The 20,735-nt window shown below is 34.3% G+C and overlaps 1 protein-coding gene across 2 annotated transcripts in view; it reads left to right on the forward strand.

Annotated features, from left to right (window-relative positions):
• The window catches only part of NCKAP1 (NCK associated protein 1), a 98,450-nt gene that overhangs the window by 39,955 nt on the left and 37,760 nt on the right, over nt 1-20,735 (forward strand). For both annotated transcript variants that reach the window (XM_045559792.1, XM_045559793.1), the window contains exons 9-16: nt 6,318-6,474; nt 8,957-9,013; nt 11,617-11,713; nt 12,076-12,182; nt 13,296-13,428; nt 15,853-15,934; nt 18,016-18,074; nt 20,533-20,678. In XM_045559792.1, the coding sequence (XP_045415748.1) occupies nt 6,318-6,474; nt 8,957-9,013; nt 11,617-11,713; nt 12,076-12,182; nt 13,296-13,428; nt 15,853-15,934; nt 18,016-18,074; nt 20,533-20,678 (838 nt within the window). The remainder of the gene's footprint in view (nt 1-6,317; nt 6,475-8,956; nt 9,014-11,616; nt 11,714-12,075; nt 12,183-13,295; nt 13,429-15,852; nt 15,935-18,015; nt 18,075-20,532; nt 20,679-20,735) is intronic.

The following is a 20,735-nucleotide window of genomic DNA, read 5'->3' on the forward strand; positions in this document are numbered from 1 at the left end:
TAAAAATGGGAGTGACTTTTATTTCTAATTTAGTGATACAAGTGGTTTTTTGCTAATGGATGAATTGTATCATGCTGAAGTTGGGGCTTTCAGTGTACCTATCACCAGAATAGTGTACATTGTACCCAATAGGTAGATTTTTATCCCTCACCCCCTCCTGCCCTTTCCCCTTCTCAATTTTCAATGTTCATTACAACAGTTTATGACTATATCTATACCATGTTTAGCTCCCACTTAGAAGTGAGAACATGTGGTATTATTTGTTTCTTCATTCCTAAGATACCTCTTAGGATAATGGTCTCCATTTCCATCCACGTTGCTGCAAAAGACATTATTTAATTCCTTTTTATGGCTGAGTAGTACTCCGTGGTGTGTGTGTGTGTGTGTATGTGTGTGTGTATGTGTATGTGCGCACGCACACATACACACACACCCCCCACATTTTCTTTATCCACTCATCACTGATGGACACTCAGGTTGACTCCATATCTTAGCAATTGTGAATAGTACTGCAATAAACATTTGGGTACTGGTGTCTTTTTAATAAAATGACTTCTTTTCCTTTGGGTAGATACCCAGTAGTGGTAGTGCTGTATTGAATGGTAGATCTACTTTTACTTCTTTGAGGAATCTCCATACTGTTTTCCATAAAGGTCGTACTAGTTTACATTTGCACCAACAGTGTATTAGTGTGCCCTTTTCACTACATCTGCGCCAACATGTTATTTTTGGACTCATTAATGCCATTCTGACAGGGGTGAAGTAGTATCTCATTGTGGTTTCAATTTGCATTTCCCTGATGATTAGTGATGTTGAGCATTTTTTCATACGTTTGTTGTCCTTTTGTCTGTCTTTTTTTGAAAAAAATCTGTTCATGTCATTCACCCAGATTTTGATGGTGTTATTTGCTTTTTCCTTGCTGATTTGTTTGAGTTGTTTATAGATTCCAGAAATGAGCTCTTTGTTGGATGTATAGTTTGCAAATATTTTCTTCCATTTTATAGGTTGTCTGTTTACTCTTGATTATTTCTTTTGCTTTGCAGAAACTTTTTAGTTAAAATAAGTCCCGTGTACTTATTTTTGTTGTTGGTATATTTGTTTTGGGGTCTTGGTGATAAATTCTGTGCTTAGGCCAATGTCTGAAAGAGTTTTTCCTATGTTTTCTTCTAGGATTTTTATGGTTTTGAGTCTTAAATGTAAGTCTTTAATCTACCTTGAATTAATTTTTGTATATGGTGAGAAATAGGGATCCGGTTTTATTCTTCTGCATGTGGCTATCCACTTTTACCAGCACCATTTATTGAAGATTGTCCTTTCCCTGGTGTATGTTGTTGTCTGGTTTGTTAAAAATCAGTTGGTTGTGGCTATATGGGTTTATTTCTGGGTTCTCTATTCTGTTCCTTGGTTCTTTATGTCTGGCTTTATACAAGTATCATGCTGTTTTGGTTACTATACCCTTGTAGTATAATTTGAAGTCAGGTAATGTGATGCCTCCATTTTTGTTCTTTTTGCTTAGGATTACTTAGGCATTTCAGGCTCTTTTGGTTCCATATGAGTTTAGGATTATAATGTTTTATAGATCTGTGAAAAATGACATTGGTATTTTGATGGGAATTGCATTGAACCTATAAATCACTTTGAGCAATATGAACATTTTAATAATATTAATTCTTCAGTCCATGAATATAGTTTTTCTATTTGTTTGTGTCATGTGTGATTTGTTTCATCAGTATTTATTTTGTAGTTGTCCTTGTAGAGATCTTTTGCCTCCTTTGTTAAGTATATTCCTAGGTATTTTATTTTCTTTGCAGCTATTATAAATGGTGTTGAGTGCTTGATTTGACTTTCAGCTTGACTGTTTTTAGTGTATAGAATGCTACTGATTTGTGTATATTACTTTTGAGACTACTGAATTTATCAATTCTAGAAGTCTTTTGGAGGATCCTTAGGGTTTTCTAGATATAAGTCATATCCTCAGCAAATAGGAATAGTTTTACTTCCTCTTTCCTGATTTGTATGTCCTCTATTTCTTTGTCTTGCCTGATTGCTCTGGCTAATACTTCCAGTACTGGGTTGAATAGAAATGGTGACAGTAGGCATCCTTGTCATTTTCCAGTTCTTAGGGATAGTTCTTTCAGCTATTCCCTATGCAGTATGATGTTGGCTGTGGGTTTGTCATATATGGCTTTATTATTTTGAGGTATGTTCCCTCTGTTCCTACTTTTTTGAGGATTTTTATCATGACGAGGTGCCGAAATTTTACTAAATGCTTTTTCTGCATCTATTGAGATAATGGTATGGTTTTTGTTTTTAATTCTGTTTATGCAGTAAATCACACTGATTGATTTGTGTATGTTGAACTGTTGAACCATCCTTGCATCCTTGGGATTGAAACCCACTTGAACATCGTGAACTATCTTTTTGATGTTCTGTTGGGTTCGGTTTGCTAGTATTTTGTTGAAGATTTTTGCATCTACTTTTGTGAGGGATATTGGTATGTAGTTTTCTTTTTTTTGGTTGTGTACTTTACTGGCTTTGGTATCAGGTGAGACAGACTTTATAGAATGAGTTAGGGAGGATTCCCTGCTTTTTAATGTTATGGAAGAGTTTCAGTAGCATGGGTGCCAGTTCTTCTTCGTTAGGTCTGGTAGAATTTGGGTGTGAATCCATCTGGTGCCAGGTGCCAGGTTTTTTTGTTGTTTGGAGATTTCTTGATTACAGTTTCAGTCTCATTACTGGTTATTAGTCTTTTCAGAATTTCTGTTTCTACCTGATTCAAGTTTGAGAGGTGGTGTGTTACCAAAAACTTACCCATTTCCTCTAGATTTTCTAGTTTGTGTGTGCAGAGGTTTTCATAGTAGTCAAGGATAATATTTTGTATTTCTGTGGTATCAGTTGTAATGTCTCCTTTTTCATTTCTGATTGAGCTTCTTTGAATCCTTTCTCTTCTATTTATGGTTAATCTAGCTAGCAGTCTATTGATTTTGTTTATCTTTTCAAAGAACCAGCTTTTTGTTTGGTTGATCTTTTGGTGATTTTTTTGGTTTGTTTTTTAGTTTACATTTCATTTAGTTCTGCTCTGGTCTTTGTTATTTCTTTTCTTCTGATAGCTTTGGGTTTGGTTTGTTCTTTTTTTTAGCTCCTTGAGGTGTGACATTAGGTTGTTAATTTGTGATCTTTCTTTTTGATGTAGGCATTTAAGGCTATGAACTTCCCTCTTGGAACTGCTTTTGCTGTATCTCGCAGATTTTGGAAGCTTGTGTCATCTTTGTCATTCAATTCGAAAAAATCTTTTGATTTCCATCTTGATTTCATCAGTGACCTAAGGATCATTCAACAGCAGATTGTTTAATTTCCATGTATTTGTGCTGTTTTGAGAGTTCCTCTTGGAATTTATTTCTAGTTTTGTTTCACTGTGGTCTGAGAAGATACATGGTATGATTTCAATAATTTTAAATTTGCTGATACTTGTTTTGTGGCGTAATATATGATCTATATTAGAAAGTGCCACATGTGCTGATGAGAAGAATGTATATTCAGTAACTTTTGGATAGAATGCTCTGTAAATTCTAGAGTCCCTTTTAAGTCCAGTGTTCCTTTGTTGATTTTCTGCTGTGATGATCTGTCCAGTTCTGTCAGTAGAATGTTGATGTCCCTATCTGTTATGATGTTGCTGTTCTTTGCTTAGATCTTGCAAAATAATGTTTTCTGAATTTAGGAGCTCCTTTTTTAGGTGCATTTTTATTTACAATTGTTAGATCTTCTTTCTGAATTGCTCCCTTTATCATTATATAGTGACTGTCTTTGTCTTTTTTTTTTGCCATTGTTGATTTAAGTCTGTTTTATCTGATATGAAAATAACTACTCCTGCTTTCTTTTCATTTCCATTTCCATGGAATATTTTTTTCCATCCCTTTACCTTGAGTTTCTATGAGAGTCTTTATAAATTAAATTGGTTTCTTGGGGATACCATATATTTGGTTTGTGTTTTTTTAATCCATTCAGCCAGTCTGTATCTTTTAAATGGAACATTAAGACAATTTATATTCAGTGTTAATATTGATATGTGAAGTACTATTCTGTTCATTATGTTAATTAACTAGTTGCTTTGTTTTCTCCCTTGTGTTACTGTTTTATAAGAGCTGTGAGTTTTCAGCTTTTGGGTAGTTTTACATTGGTTGGTATTGATTGTTCTGTCCTATGTATAGATTGCTTTTAAGCATTGTTTTGTAGGGCAGGTCTAGTGGTGACAAATTCCCTTAGTGTTTACTTGTCTAGGAAAGACTTTATTTCTTCTTCTTTTATGAAACTTAGTTTTTCAGGTTACAAAATTCTTGGCTGGCAATTACTCTGTTTGAGAAGACTGAAAAATGGGATCTAAATCCCTACTGGCTTGTATGGTTTCTGTTGAGAAGTCTGTTACTTAATGCTTTTGTCTTGCAGCTTATAGGATTCTCTCTTTTACTTTTACTTTGGCCAGATTGTTGACTGTGTGCTTTGGGGATGTCCTATTTGACATGAGTCTTCCAGGTATTCAGTGACTTTATTGCATCTGGATGTCTAAATCTTAGGGATACTGAGGAAGTTTTCCTTAATTGTTCCCTCAAATAGGTTTTGATGAGTTTTGCTTTTTCTTCTTCTCCCTAAATGATTCCTATATGATTCTGATATTTGTTCACTTTATATAGTCCCATGTTTCTCAGAGAGATTATTCATTCTTCTTGATTCTTTGTTCTACATGTTTGACTGACTGGGTTAATTTGAAAGCCTTGTATTCTAGCTCTGAAATTCCTTCTTCTGCTTGATTTAGTCTGTTGTTCACATTTTCTGCTATATTTTGAAATTCCCTAAATGACTCTTTCATTTCTTTAAGTTCTGTCTTCTCTTATGTTATGTTATCTTTTTAGGAAATTTTTTATTCATGTCCTGAATTATTTTTTTGGTTTCTTTGTGTTTATTTTCAATTTTCTCATCAATCTCATTGATCTTACTCTCCATCTGTATTCTGAATTCCATATCTGACATTCCAACAGTTTGCTTTTGGTTGGAGTCTGTTGTTGGACTATTGTGATCCTTTAGGGAAGCCTATTTTTTCATGTTGCGAGAGTTCTTATGTTGCTTTCTTTTTATCTGAGACCTCTTATATCAGCTCAAGACAGATAGCTTTGCAGTAACATACTGTCTTCTCCTGGGAACTGTGTGTCAGCACATGGCAGGTATGTGGTGAGTGATGAGTGTACTCGGGCATGTGGCAGGTGATGGGTGCAGGCACTGTGAGGGTTTGTACCACCCAGATCCATTGGTAGTGGTGCAGTTGGTGGGTGGTGGCGTGAGATTTCACCCTGCCCAGGACAGGTGGCAGCAGTGAGGGGGTTGATGTGCAGTGGAGTGAGCATTTGGGCTCTCCACGTCTGTTGGTGGTGGCTGTGCCACTCAGACGGTGGCAGCAGGTGCCTGGGGCTCTGGGCTCTCTCTCCTATGTCCTGCAGCAGCTGTGGCTAAATGGAGTTGCTTATGTGGCAGCAGCATGAGCCAAGTTGGTGGGTGTCCATGTTCCCCCAGGGTGGTAGGGGCTCACAGCACACTCCCATTGGAAGTGCAAAAGCACCTGGCCTTCCTACTGTCTCCCCCAGCCCAGCTGGGGTGGTGGGTAGGTGGCAGCAATGAATCTCCGACCCCTGGATAGACACAGTGCCCTGGGTCTGGGACCTCAAAATGACACTAGCAATGGCACTTGGGTTTTGTAAGCCAGTGGGACCCCACTGTACCTTCTCTCTGGAGCAGTGCTGCTGCACCATCTCCAGGCAGCTCCCTGTGTTAGTCTGGCAGCCTGCTGTGCTTGGGCCCACCCGCAGTTCTAGTGGTAATGTCTGTGGTGGAAGTGTGTAGCCCCAGGGTTCTCTTCTGAGAGATTGCTTAAGGCCACGAATTCGAGACCAGCCTGGGCTACATAGTAAAAGTAAGACCCTGTTTCTAAAAAAAAAAAAAAAAAAAAAAAAATAGCGGGATATGATGGTGCACGCCTGTAATCCTAGCTACTTGGGTTGCTGCTGTAGAGGGTCGCTTAAGCCTGGGAGTTAGAGGTTGCGGTGAGCTATGATCTTGCCACTGTACTCCATGGAGCCTGTGTGACAGAGTGAGACCCTATCTCAAAAAAAAAAAAAGGAAAAGAAAAATACAATTAGCATGTTATATATACATGTATAAAAGCTCCAATTTAGTGATTGTGGTTATGTTTCTGTATTTTTAAAAAGCTATACTGTAACCAAACTTTGGAATACTTTTACATTTGTATTTGCTTTTCTTTTTATTTAAAGTTGGCTTTATTTTGTGCCATGGGATCCTAAATACTGATGCTACAGCACTGAACCTTTGGAAGCTAGCTCTTCAAAGTAGCTCTTGCCTCTCACTCTTCCGAGATGAAGTTTTCCACATTCACAAAGCTGCGGAAGACTTATTTGTAAACATACGAGGGTATGGCATTTTTACTTATTTTGTCTTTTTTGGAGAAGGGTGTTAAGTGGTTTGTTTTTACTGAACTTTTGAGGGATAGAGAAGTAGTCACATCATGCAGAAAGATCAACCTCTACCATCTTACTCTGGTCAAAGCAAGTTGTTTCTAACAATCATCCTGACAGGTAAGAATCATTTTTTACAGGTAACTTCACATATTAAAAAAAATCTGTATTTCATGTTCTTTTAAAATTTGTATTCTAGGAAAAGGAAGATACGTCCTCATACACGGTTTTAGACATAAATATGATTGAAAGTACCATATGTATTTTAGAGTTTTGAAATTTTTAGAAGTGCTATTTTAGAATAGAGTGCATCTGTAAAAGTGTATGAAGTGATCAAAAATACTTCATTAGATTTATTATAACAATTCTAGAAGTCATTCTGCTGCACATAGGAAGTCATTATTCCTTACAATGCAAAGAGTTTTAAGTGATGTATTTTCAATTATTTGATGTAAAGCAAATAATTCTCTGAAAGTTGTTTCTTTGAAATTTTTAATGCCTTTATTTCTCTCCATTTGAGATTCTGCAACCAGTATATAAAATCCACATTGAGCTCAGACTTATTAACAATTATAAAATCTTTTGAAACTAGGAGCATCTAAAATATACTAGGATACTCTGTGTTTATGTTAAATGATTATGTTGGGCTTGCTAGGTTCAGCTAAAAATGAAATTTGCTTACATTGATTTCATATCCAATTCAATAATGTCCTCATGAAATTGAGGTAAAATAAAGCTTCTATTAGTTATTAAAGATGTCTGGCACAGTTTAAGCCAATATATCTAAAATTTTAGTGTGCATAAGAATTACCCTGGGATGCAAATTAAAATCCAGGTTCCTGGGCATCACCCCAGCCTCTTTTGTCCATATCTTGGAGAGTTTAAAGGAATCTGCCCTTTTCTCCCTTAATATTTTATTGAGGTAAAATTTACAAACAGAAGAATGCATAAATTTTAGGTGTATAGGTCATTGACTTTGTATATGAATACTCCTGTGTGACCACCACTTAAGATGTATAATATTTCTATCATCCCTGGAAAATTCCTTTATGCCTCTTTCTGGTCAATGCTGCCACCCCTAATCCACCCTACTCTTTTCTCAAGTGACCACTATTCTGACTTCTGTCACCGTAGGTGATTCTGATATTCTAGTGCCCATGATCTATCAGTCATAATATGAAGAACAATGCCCTATGTATTTTTCAGCTCTTATTTTAGATAGTGGAAAACCCTGAAATATTCTATGTGATAAGGGCTTTGTCATACTGTAATTTCATTATATTGAAAATCATAAAACTTGTATTGTCTTAGCATACTGACAATGTTTTTGTGGAATCATATTTAAATATATGTAAACATTTAAAAACAGGTGGTCTGTGTATACTGAATGAACTCTTATGTATGGTGCAAGTAAATTAATAGCACTATGAAACCAATGTGATTTTTTAGTGATAAATTTGTTAAAGAATCTCTGTATTTAAAACTGAGAAAATTTAATTTTGATTAAATTATGAGTTCATCCAATTTAAAATGCAAATTATCATAGTCAAACCATAAATATAAAAAGCTTATTAATTATAGAGGCTGATGATTACAGAATTCGTATATTTTGGACATTTGCTCAAAGAACACTTGAATCTTAGAGCACTTAAATACAGAAGTTGTAGTTCATTTTGGTGGAAGTGGTTCTAGCCACATTGTTAGGAAGATATTTTTCCTTTAACATTTTAGGATTTTGAGTTTTTGTGTGTGTTACTCAGGAAATTATTTATTAGCATCTGTTTTTTCATTGGTACCTTTGGACTGGTTGGTGTTGATATTCTGTTTCTTCTAATTAAATTTTTTTAATATGAAAAATAAGTATTTTTTTGAAAAATGATAGGTAAAAATTACCCATATATAATTCTATCTCTCAAAATAATTCAAAGTAGGCAAATGTTTTCCTGCCTTAGTTTTCTCCACCACAAATCCTTTATACCCCATCACCACTGTTGATTACTAGTATAATGTATGTCCTTTCAGAATTTTTCCATGCTTATGAGATAGCCTTGATAAAACATCAGAAGTGATAGCTTTGTTTGCACTTTAGATTTTTGGAAATCACTGTTAATTATATCAGAAGTATAATTTTAATGGCTCCATTGGAGCTGAAGGAAGTAGTAAGATTTAGTAAAGTAAAAATCTGCACTGTAAAGCTTCATTTTATTGTTGAACTTATTATAATGTTAGATTTACTTTTTTAGGAAGGCTTGACTGGAGACCTAAAGTGCTAGGCAAGGATGCAGTTAAACAACTTTTATGCATTTCCAGTTTGAGGGCCCGTTTTTTTGTTGATAATAAGCAATTTTTAATTGACTTTTAGTATTTGACTTACTCATTTTGACTGTTACTTATCAAATTAAGATTAATATGGTTCTAATTTATTTTTTTGCACATAGCTATAATAAACGTATTAATGACATAAGAGAATGCAAGGAGGCAGCTGTGTCGCATGCGTAAGTAGTTCTGTTTTATCTGTGGTACTTTTAATCAAGAATTCCTTTCTTGATTCAACAAAATAAAGCATTATTTTGTTGAAGTAGGTATGGATTAGTAGTGTGCAAGATGTGATAGTAGAAGACAGAGACTTTCAATCAGTGAGAAATATTAAGTATATAGCCTAAATATATAGTAAACTTGGAATTAGTGAAGACAGTTTTTAAGTATTTTTGAAGTATTGATAATATGCTATAAGGAAGTACCATACAAGGGACTTTTAGGTATCATCTCTTACTGCTACTATGCTTTTCATACCAATAAGTTGTGCTGATTTTGTAAGTTGTGCTGATATTTTTACTACTTCATGAAACTTGATGTATTCTCAAACTCCCTCAAAAAGTATTTACTTTGGAAAATATGTTAACCTTACACTTTGCCCCAATTTTAGTTATTTATATTAGTAAATATATAGATATCCTAAATTAGAAATTAATGTATTTAAGTCTTTTGAACTTTTCCACTTTTCTCATGAAATAATTCTAAATAATTTGATATTGCATTTTAATTGTTATGTATGTGATATATTAATACTTATGTAGAGTATTTTCACCAATGAGGTTAGGAAATGTATCGATAATATTATCTGATCCTTCAGTATTTCTAGATAAGGCAGAGGAAAGATAAGCACCATTCCATAGATGAAACTAAAAAGCCACAAGTTTTAGAATTAAGTTTAGGCTATGGGGGATAGATGTCAGGAATTTAAACCATTGTATCTGTGTTATATCATTCCTCATTTATAGTTTTGTTTTTTTTTTACTTGAATGAAGTACATGTGCTTACATTATTCAAAAATTATTCTCTAGTGCAAATGGCATGCTTTGGGGTTTGTTAGAATTCTTTTCTAGACTTGTAGAAATACTTACGATAACCATTTCTTCATGGGATAGTCCCTGTCATAGGCAGCTGTATAGCATCATAGCTGCCTTCTATAAAGATCTTTTGTAAGAAAGATATTTTTATTCCCTTTCTTCTATATATTACATACAATAATTATAAATAGTAAGCAGTAGTCATTCCTATAACTTGTTTCCATATGCCAGGTCCAAGTACTTTATTTTTTTATTTGTTTATTTTTTTTGAGACGGAGTCTCACTTTGTTGCCCGGACTAGACTGAGTGCCGTGGCGTCAGCCTAGCTCACAGCAACCTCAAACTCCTGGGCTCGAGCAATCCTCCTGCCTCAGCCTCCCGAGTAGCTGGGACTACAGGCATGCGCCACCATGCCCGGCTAATTTTTTCTATATATATTTTTCGTTGGCCAGATAATTTTTATTTCTATTTTTAGTAGAGACGGGGTCTCGCTCAGGCTGATCTTGAACTCCTGACCTCCAGAGATCCACCCACCTTGGCCTCCCAGAGGGCTAGGATTACAGGCATGAGCCACCGCGCCCGGCCCCAAGTACTTTATAGACATTTTCTCTCAATAAATACCGCATACGCCTCACAGCAACCCTATGAAGTAAATCAGTCAAAACAACATTTTCCCATTTCCTTCTTGGAAATGATACCAGATGACTTTATTACTGTTGGTAAAAAGAGGTTGTCATTGAAATTAAAGCAGCATAGTATAGAAGTACTATATATTAAGGCATCATGAAAGATGTGTATGTCTTTCAAAGCAGGTGCCATCATGCTTACTTTATAGATGAGAAGCTGAAGTAGAGTTGGAGCCTAAAGTGATACAGGCAGACGATGGATTTTAATTTGAGTCTTCTGAAGCTAATGTGTGTCACAGCAAAATTACTGGTGTTGTATATTCTTTATACCTGGGTGTTTGGCATATGTATTGTTCATATCTATATATATGTATGAATTTTATACACCTATCTAAATTTTAAAACTTTCTTGGTACAGTATCTATTTTGCATAGTATGAGGAGATGGAATACTTAGAACATTTTATTTTTGTCCCTGTGTTAATGTGTGAGCGTAAGTTCTTTCTAATCTGAATTTGTATTTTAAAATCCCTAGTATGTGAATATTTATGAGTGTCCCTTTCCTTTCCTATCTTTCTATTTTTGAACAGGAGCACCAAACAGATTTCATCCCATTATCTTTATTGACTGTAGCTCTTGTTTAGTCAGTTTTATAATATATATTTAATAGGAATATACTTAATAAGGACATAGATAACCAGATATTTATTGTTATATTTATTACATTCTATGTGGAAGTAATAAAAATATAGTACAATTCTTGCCTTCAAGAATTTCAGTCCAGTTTATAAAGTGCTAAGCTATACAATACTAAAATTGCAGAAATTATTCAGAAATACACAGCAGGATATTGCGAAGATGCTTCTTGAAGGATAGGTCTTGAAGGTTGGGTAGGATCTTCATAGGAGGACAGTCTTGGTTACAAAAGCAACACAAGAAAGGCAAAGATAAACATAAGATTAGAAGCTCACTTAATGTCAAATACATAGAAGATGATTTTTATAGGGCATTCTGCTTCCTAAAAAAAAAACTTTGGAAGTTGAATCAGAAATGTTAGTTACTTTAATTGCTAATCATAATTTTAGTAGAAGCAGGTAAACCATAATGGTGTCTTTCCTTACAGTGGTTCAATGCACAGAGAAAGACGCAAGTTTTTAAGGTCTGCACTGAAAGAATTGGCTACTGTTCTCTCTGATCAACCTGGCTTGCTAGGCCCCAAGGTAATTGATTTTGTTTTTATTTCAATAATGGTACCATATTAAAATTCTTAAAAACATTTCTTCCATATGAAATTTTATTAAAATTTGAGTTAGGGACTACATAAAATGATTTTTACATTTACAGAGAATGCATTTACTAACTTAAAACTGGTATGGTACATCACACTTCCCTGCATTTTTCTTCTTCCTTGTATGCATTCTCTCCCTCAAGATCTCTTCTGTCCTCTCCTGTTGGTCTCTTCTCTCTTTTAAATTTGATATTATCATTTCTTGCCAATGACTTTTCACTTAAGGAAAGATTATGAATTGATTTTGGTTTTAACCTTTGAATGAGAGTAAACAATGTAATTTTCTTTTGATAGGCACTTTTTGTTTTTATGGCATTATCCTTTGCCCGTGATGAAATTATCTGGCTTCTTCGTCATGCAGATAACATGCCAAAGAAGAGTGCAGATGATTTTATAGATAAGTAAGTTAGCAACATTAAAGAAATTATTTTCTGTGTACAAATGATCCTTGATTTACAATGGGGTTATGTCTAGATAAACCCATCATAAGTTGAAAATATAAGTTAAAATGCATTTACTAAACCAGACCTACCTACAGAGCATGATAGTTTAGCCTAGCCTACTGTGAACATGTTCAGAGCACTTCTATTAGCCTACGATTGGGCAAAATCATCTGGCAACACACTGTAGAGTATCAGTTGTTTATCCTCATGTTCACGTGGCTGACTGAAAGTTGTGGCTCGCTGTTGCTGTGAGAGAGTATCCTACTGCATGTTGCTAGCCTGGGAAAAGATCAAAATTCAAATTTGAAGTACAGTTTCTACAACTGTTTTCACACCATTGTAAAACAGAAAAATTGTAAGTCAAACCATCGTAAGTCTTGGGCCATCTGTATTCTGATTTATGGGTTATGGAATCTGGGGACTTATATGAAGCAAAATTATTTTGAAGAACTTGTTTCTAGAGCTTTTCATATTTGTCATAACAAATATTTGTAATATTAGATGACAAGAATTGTCAGTCAACTTTAGCTTGAAATTAGGACTTTTAATGTTTTCTCTCTAGTATGCTAGTTGATGATAAATTACTTGTTTTCTTGCTGTGTCCAATAATGTTTCCTGTGGAATTCATTTTTCAATATTTTACTACATAAAACATGTAAATAAAAATTTTTATAGAGTTGCAACTCGGTGTGTCATTAAAATGTCTTTTTCCCATTTTAGTCCACAGTCTCTCAACTGGAATTAGATAAATGAAGCAGAGACATAAGAGCATACAGAAAAATCTTATTTCTTGCTAATCCTCTTTCATTTGAGACTTTTTTTTGATGATATATTTATAAGATGTGCTGATTTTATTTTAAGGTTGGTTTTTTTGCTGACGATCTTTAGTCTTAGCTTATTTTTGTTTTTGCTTTCCATTTCTTTATTCATATGAAATAAGTAATTGACATTAAATATTAAACAATGCCCATTTTAAGAATAAAACTTCTAGAAGTAATATTGAGGACATTTAATATTTTCTTTGATAACAAATTTATTCTTTGGAATACTTTTCTTGAATTTTTAAAAAAGGCACATTGCAGAGTTAATATTTTACATGGAAGAGCTTAGAGCACACGTAAGGAAATATGGACCTGTAATGCAGAGGTATTACGTGCAGTACCTTTCTGGCTTTGATGCTGTTGTCCTCAATGAACTCGTGCAGGTAAAAACTATCGCATATTATTCCCTCTTTTGTTCCTTCTCTCTCTCACCTTTTTAGTAATTGATCTGTTTGCTCAACAGACATTTATAAGATATAATCATATTCCAAGCAGTAGAGATATAAGTTAAATAGGTCATGGTCAGATTTTGTCAAGGAGATCATTATTTAGGGAGAAGGTAACAATTAATTGTAGTCTACTGTGATTGGTGTTGTGCATAAATGTGTACAAAGCTCACAGTGAACATAATGAAGGGATATTATCCTGGAGAGGGAGGATACTCCATACTACACTAACCAGTAGAGAGGGCCTCACGAAAGTGGAGGTTAGTTATAAATCAGATTTGCTCTTTAGAAGCGTCACCCTAGCTCAGTGTGGATGGTAGATAGCTTGGGATCAAGGGAAGAAAGAGGCAGAGAGATCAGAAGAAAAATAACTTATGGTAGGGTAGGTGAGAGCTGATGAGTACCTGAACTTGAACAGTGGCTGTGGAGATACAGAAGAGATGAGAGAGATAATTAAGTATTAGAAGATTAGATGATAATTGATAATTAAGTATTAGAAGAAAAGTAGAATAAAAATCTTTTTGAACATTATGTTAGAGGATGGCTGATAAATAAAGACTGCATCTAGATGTTCTAATATAAATGGCCTAATTTTTATTTTCAGTTTGGATTTTCCTCTATTGAATTTTAGTTTTAGTTTTTCTTCTTGCTTTCTATAATTTATTTATTCAATCTGTTTCATATTTAACTTTTAAAATTTTTATTCTAAATAAACTAAGAAATATAGTATTTTATTTTGTTTCCCTTTATAAAATTACAGATGTCTAAAACTAGTATAAGGAAAAAGCAGTAAGAATTTTCTTTATACAAAGACTACTCTAAAGCTGCTGGTTTTCCAGAGAAATAACCATATTTTGAAATCCTACTTTTTTTCAAATCAACATAAAGATGTAATTGTTGACCTTGTAAGTTATAGGTTACTATTCCTAAACTACATAGTTTATTTCTTCTTTATCCACTAGATGGAGCTCTGATGCTTCCTTTCGAAAGACCATTTACAAAGGGAACAGGAAATCTAGAGTATTATTGCGTTGCTGTAGTTTTATTTGAATAGTTATTACTTACCAGATAAACCATAGGCTGTTGTTACTGTTTATTACTTATTCATACTAGCATACAATTTAAAAAGTAAACCAGAACTCCTGGTTCTGTGTAACTTTTAAAACATGTTATGGCTATTTGGACATTTATTAATTTACTTTACAGATTTTTGTTACAATGCTAAAATTTTTAAGTCACTTGAAGTCTATTTTTGTATAAAGTGGAGTTTACTAACACTGAGAAAATTAATTATTAGCATTTCTTCTGGGATTATACTAATAGTACTAGTATCAGCAGCAGCAATAATGGTGATATTAATAATTGCCATATTTATTGATACTACATATATCTTATTAAATCTGTACAACAATTTTGTGAGGGTAGGTATAGTTACTACTACTTGTTGAGGAAAAAAGATACTATGTAACTTGCTAGTATCACACAGTTCATAAGTAAAGCCAGTATTCAAACTCAAGTCTTAACTCCAAACCCTGAACATTTTACTACTCTCTTCTGTTGCAAAGTACATTAACAGTGTTTTTAACCATTGGCTAGCATGTAAATTTAGAGCTAAGATTATAAACCAGTTATATAATTCACTGTAGTTGGTGTTAATTTTTTTTATTGTGGTAAAATACATATAACAAAATTTACCATTGCAGCCATTTTGAAGTATGCAGTTCAGTGATATTCACATCATTCTATAGATCTTAATATTTTTAAAATGTATTTTATTTATGCTATTTGTGAGCTAAGCATCCACTTTTTTAAAAATTTACTTTTGATATTTGCTTTAGATGCAGTTTGTTAAGTATTTGTTTTTTAAAAGGTAGTTTGAAAGGGAGGTTTTTTGGTCCAAATATTTTTGAGGCATAATCTACATGCAATAAAAATCACCCATTTTGAGGGTATATTTTAAATTTTGTCAGCCTTATAAATGCATTTGTGTAACCACCACCACATTCAAGATAAAGAATGTTTCTAAAACCTTTAAAAGTTTGCTTGTGTACCTTTATTGTGAGTTCTTTCATACACCCCTGACGCAACAGATCTGATGTTTTGCCACTATAGTTTTGCCTTAAAAAAATTTTCTCGTATAAATGGAATCATATACTATATAATCTTTTATTTTTTAATTCTTTCACTTAGCATAATGTTTTTAAGATTCATTCGTGTTATGGTATATATTAAAATTTCATTCCTTTGTTATTATATTCCATAGTATGGATGTACCTGTTTATTTATCCATCCACTAGTTGATGGACCTATGAGTAGTTTCCCAACTAAATATTTTTAACATTACTTTTTGTTCTTTTTCAGAATCTTTCTGTTTGCCCTGAAGATGAATCAATCATCATGTCCTCTTTTGTGAACACTATGACTTCCCTAAGTGTGAAACAAGGTAGTAAGTCTTTTAAGTAAAAGCATATTATCTTCTGATTAGGTTTTCAAACATGATTAAGGAGAGAATTTAATGGTTAATTTTTATGAGGTCACTCATCTCATTTTTGGACATACTGTCTTTTACCTTAACTTTGTTCTCTTTGAAGCAAAGGTTTTCAAAATGGGTTTGTGGTGTTGTTTATAAAAATCATAAGATTATAGTTTGATATTTCTTAATATTCAGCAGGAAAAAAGACGATATTTTGTAACAAAATAGAACAAAAAAGAGAACTGCATATTTTAACAAAGGATATATTTGGTCCAAGCACATCTATAATAATAGTCCATACCATTTATAAAATGTTTAATCAGTGCCAGGCACTTTATTTATATTATCCCATTTAGTCTACCTGACTTTTGTTCGTTTGCTTTTTTAGAGACAAGGTCTCACTCTGTCACCTAGGCTAGAGTACAGCAGCCAGATCGTAGCTGCAGCCTCGAACTCTTGGGCTCAAGGTATCCTCTTTCCTCAGGCTCCTGAGTAGCTAGGACTGCAGGCTGGGGCCACCATGCCTGGCTAATTTTTTTTTTTTTTTTTTAAGAGAGATAGGGGTTTTGCTGTGTTGTTCAGACTAGTCTTGCACTCCTATCCTCAAGTGATCCTCCTGTCTTGGCCTCCCAAAGTGCTAGGATTATAGGCGTGAGCCCCTGCACCTGGCCCATATCACTTTTTTCAGCACTGTTATTTTTATTTGAGAGATTTGGAAACTCAGGATTTGAGAGTTATCGTCTTAATTATGTAAGATAATTTACCAAGCTATAACAGGTATTAAATAAGAATAGGAATTTGAGCTCAGCGCTGTCAATTTTAAAAATTGATGTCATACAGTAGATCACCTCTTCATTATTTGAACAATCCATTCCAATATATTGATATGATATTTTAGTTTTACAGTCTTTTAATAAAAAGTATCGGAAACTTTGAAAATTTTTGAGTAATAAAATATTTAAATGTTTATTGTAGTTCAGTCTTTTTGGGGGGTGTTATTTCAAAGTATTACAGGGCACTAATTGTTTGGTATTTTGGTTACATGAATCGCTTTTATAATACCCCAGTCATGATTATAAGAGTACCAGTCACCTAGATATTGTTCACTGTACCCGTTAGGTAGATTTTCACCCGTCCCACCCTCTCCCTTCCCCCCAGGTTGATTTCCATTGAGTTTCACTTCCCCAATCCTTTATAAGCTACCATGTTTAAATAATGAAGCTACTATAATCTTGCCTGGTGATATTTGGTTTATATGGAGTTGTTTTGTAGAATGTCAGCATGCCAGCCATAGTTTCTATCCATAGTATCCCTGAAGTTCTAACTCCTTCAAATTAACATGTAAACACACTGAGAATCAGACAGCTTAGGAGAGAAGTCTACACTTCTCTTAGTATAACTAAGAGATATGAAAATTGTTTCACTGTCTTAGCTCTTAAATAGTACACGTAAACTTGACCTAATCATTTTTGAGTATATAGTTTAGTAGTAAGTATATTCATATTATTGTACGACCAAGTATTGTACAGCGAATCTCCAAAACGTTTTCATCTGACAAAACTGAAACTCTAGCCACTGAACAACAACACCCTACTCCCCTCTCCTGCGAGCCCCTGGCAACCACCATTCTACTTATGTTTCTATGAGTTCGACTACTCTAGATACCTCGTATAAGTGGAATCATGCAGTACTTGTCTTTTTGTGACTGGCTAATTTCATTGTGCATAATGTCCTCAGGGTTTAGCTATAGCAGCATGTGTCAAAATTTCCTTCCTCTTAAAGGCAGAATAATACTCCATTGTATTTATATACTACATTTTGTTTATCCATTCATCTGTCAATGGACATTTCAGTTGCTTTCACCTTTGGCTATTGTGAACAATACTGCTGTGAACATGGGTATACAAATATCTCTTCAAGGCTTTCATTTTAATTCTTTTAGATATATACCCAGAAATGGATTTGTCTTAGCTTTTAAATTTTAGAATATGATTATAGATTTGCAAAAACATTAATTTGCTTTGTAATATATATATTTTTTCCTATTACAGTTGAAGATGGGGAAGTATTTGATTTCAGAGGAATGAGATTAGATTGGTTTAGGTTACAGGTAAGGATAACTTAACTTTTATTATTATTTAATATGTTAGTTTTTCCTTGTTTGTTTGTTTCTGAGACAGAGTCTTGCTCTTTAGCCCTGACTAGAGTGCAGTGGCATCATCATAGCTCACTGGGCTCAAGCGATCTTCCTGCCTCAGCCTCCCAAGTAGCTGGGACAACAGGTTCACACCCCTACATCCGGCTAATTTTTCTGTTTTTTGTAGAGACAGGGTCTTGCTCTTGCTCAGGCTGGTCTCGAACTCCTGGCCTCAAGCAATCTCCTTGCCTTGGCCTCCCAAAGTGCTAGAATTACAGGCATGAGCCACCATACTTGGCCCTAGGTTGTTTATTTGAAATCTTTATATTTTTTGATGTAGGTGCTTATTGCTATAAACTTCTCTCTTAGCTGTGCTTTTTCTATATCCCATAGGTTTTGGTATGTTGTGTTTCTGTCTTCGTTTCACAAAATTTTTAATTATCCTTCTTAATTTTTTCATTAACTCATTGGTCATTCAGGACCATGGTGTTTAATTTTCATATATTTGTGTAGTTTCCTAAGTTTTCCTCATTATTGATATCTGATTTTATTCCATTTTGGTCAGATAGGGTACTTGGTATGATGTCAGTTTTTTAAATTTGTTGAAACTTATTTTGTGTCTTAACGTATGGCCTGTCCTAGAGAATGTTCTGTGAGCTAATTAGAAGCATAAATTCTTGTTTTTTTAAATGAAGGTCAGTTAATGGAAGTCTTTATTGAATTCATAGCCACCACTGTTTCTCTTTATACTCTAAAATTGATTATTGGTATGTAAAGCTCATTAGGCTTAGTTTTTGATAAATGTCCAAAGTATATTTTGCCATTGTTATTCTTCATTTTTTCTCTTTCCCGGCAAACAAAAACAACACAATGCAAAACTCTGCTTCTCTGTGGTATCTTAGTAGATGGTAACATTATCCACCTAATGGCTCTTTAATGTCGTAGGGTTTGAGATTTGATTTTTATCCCACTTAAAAGGCAATAATTTAGTCTCTTACTATTTTCATAGATATTGGCGGAAGACATGGGCTACTGGGTTAGAGACAAAAGACTTTAGTATTCATTGCCTAGAAAATAGCATGAGCATTAATATATATACATCGTTTTCCCTGTGTCCCTAAGTCCTGCAGGGGTGGTACAGAGGGGCCCAGATAAGTGCTGTGTATGCAGTGGGTTTGTGTTGCAGGTAAGGAACACTGAATTTGAGTCACTCTTTGTTATATCATCAGCAGTAAGCATACTTGCTCTTTGTTCAAAGGGAAACATTACTTAATCCCTCAAATTTGTTAGCCACAAACATAATACTAAGAAATGGTCTAGGGATTGAGTGGTCTAGGCCTTGCCTTCTTGGCATACCCAGCAAGAGGTATGGGAGCAGGAGATCCAGGAAAGAGTGTCACCCAACAGTCAGAACCCCGACCATCATTCATAATTCCTGTTGCTCACCACATCTAGTCATTTCCCAGATTAAACTCTTTTAAACCACCACCACTCTAGACCAGACCATCATAATCCTATCTAACCTATTGCTGCCACTGCTCCCTAACAGATTTCTGCCTCCTGTTTCCTTCCCAGCCAAGCCTCCCTGGCCATTGCTCTATATAGAGCAGTCTTTCTAACACAAGAACTGGCCATGACACAGAACCCTTAGTGGTTCACCAAAAAGTTTAAATTCTTTAAAATTCTATACAAAGTTGTACATGGTCTGATTGAATCTCTTTTCATTCCTCCCCTTGTCTTCTTTGCACTCAAATTCTAGCCATACCAAACAATATTTATTCTGCAGGCACCCCTCCTATTCTTATTCTCTGCCTTTCTGCAATGTCTACTATCCATGGGCATGATTCTGCTCTTTGTGATTTGGTATTCCAATTGTGGAATTTCTTTCCCTACAACCTATCTTGATGGGTTTGGCTAAAGTTCTATCACCTTTTTGGACAGCCTACACTAATTTTTACAATCTTCAGTACTCTTCTAGAATTCATCAAATTAGTACAGTATATTGTATTATCCTACTTTTAGTGATTCAGTATAATCTAAACCCTCACTGAGTCAACATGTGCAATACTTACTTTCATCTGATTATTTCCTATGTGTTTTCTGTCTTGAATTAGGTTGAAAATTTCTTTTGGTAGGGTTAACATGACAATTGTTTTATACATTTGATATTTTAACTTTAGGTCCTTTGGGGTTAAAGATGAATGATCTATATATTAGATTCTGTTTTATGGACATTAGTATTTCAGTTTATTAAAGAAATTCTTGATAGGAATTTCCAGTTAGGGTCACTACAGACAATTAAAAGATGTTAGTGTTACAATGTACAGTTTAAATATTTTTCAATAATGGTCTTTTTTTCCCTATAGAATGGCAAGTCTAAAGTCATGGATCTCTACCTAAACTACTTTTGTTTTTTGCTGTACTTTTACAGGCATATACTAGTGTCTCTAAGGCTTCACTTGGCCTTGCAGATCACAGAGAACTCGGAAAGATGATGAATACAATAATTTTTCATACAAAAATGGTAGATTCCTTGGTGGAAATGTTGGTGGAAACATCAGATCTCTCCATATTTTGGTATGTTGAAATTTTGTTTAAATTTGCATTTGAAATTTTTGGTATCTGAAGATATAT

Source organism: Lemur catta, chromosome 8 (assembly GCF_020740605.2).
Source record: "Lemur catta isolate mLemCat1 chromosome 8, mLemCat1.pri, whole genome shotgun sequence".
Classification (NCBI taxonomy): domain Eukaryota; kingdom Metazoa; phylum Chordata; class Mammalia; order Primates; family Lemuridae; genus Lemur; species Lemur catta.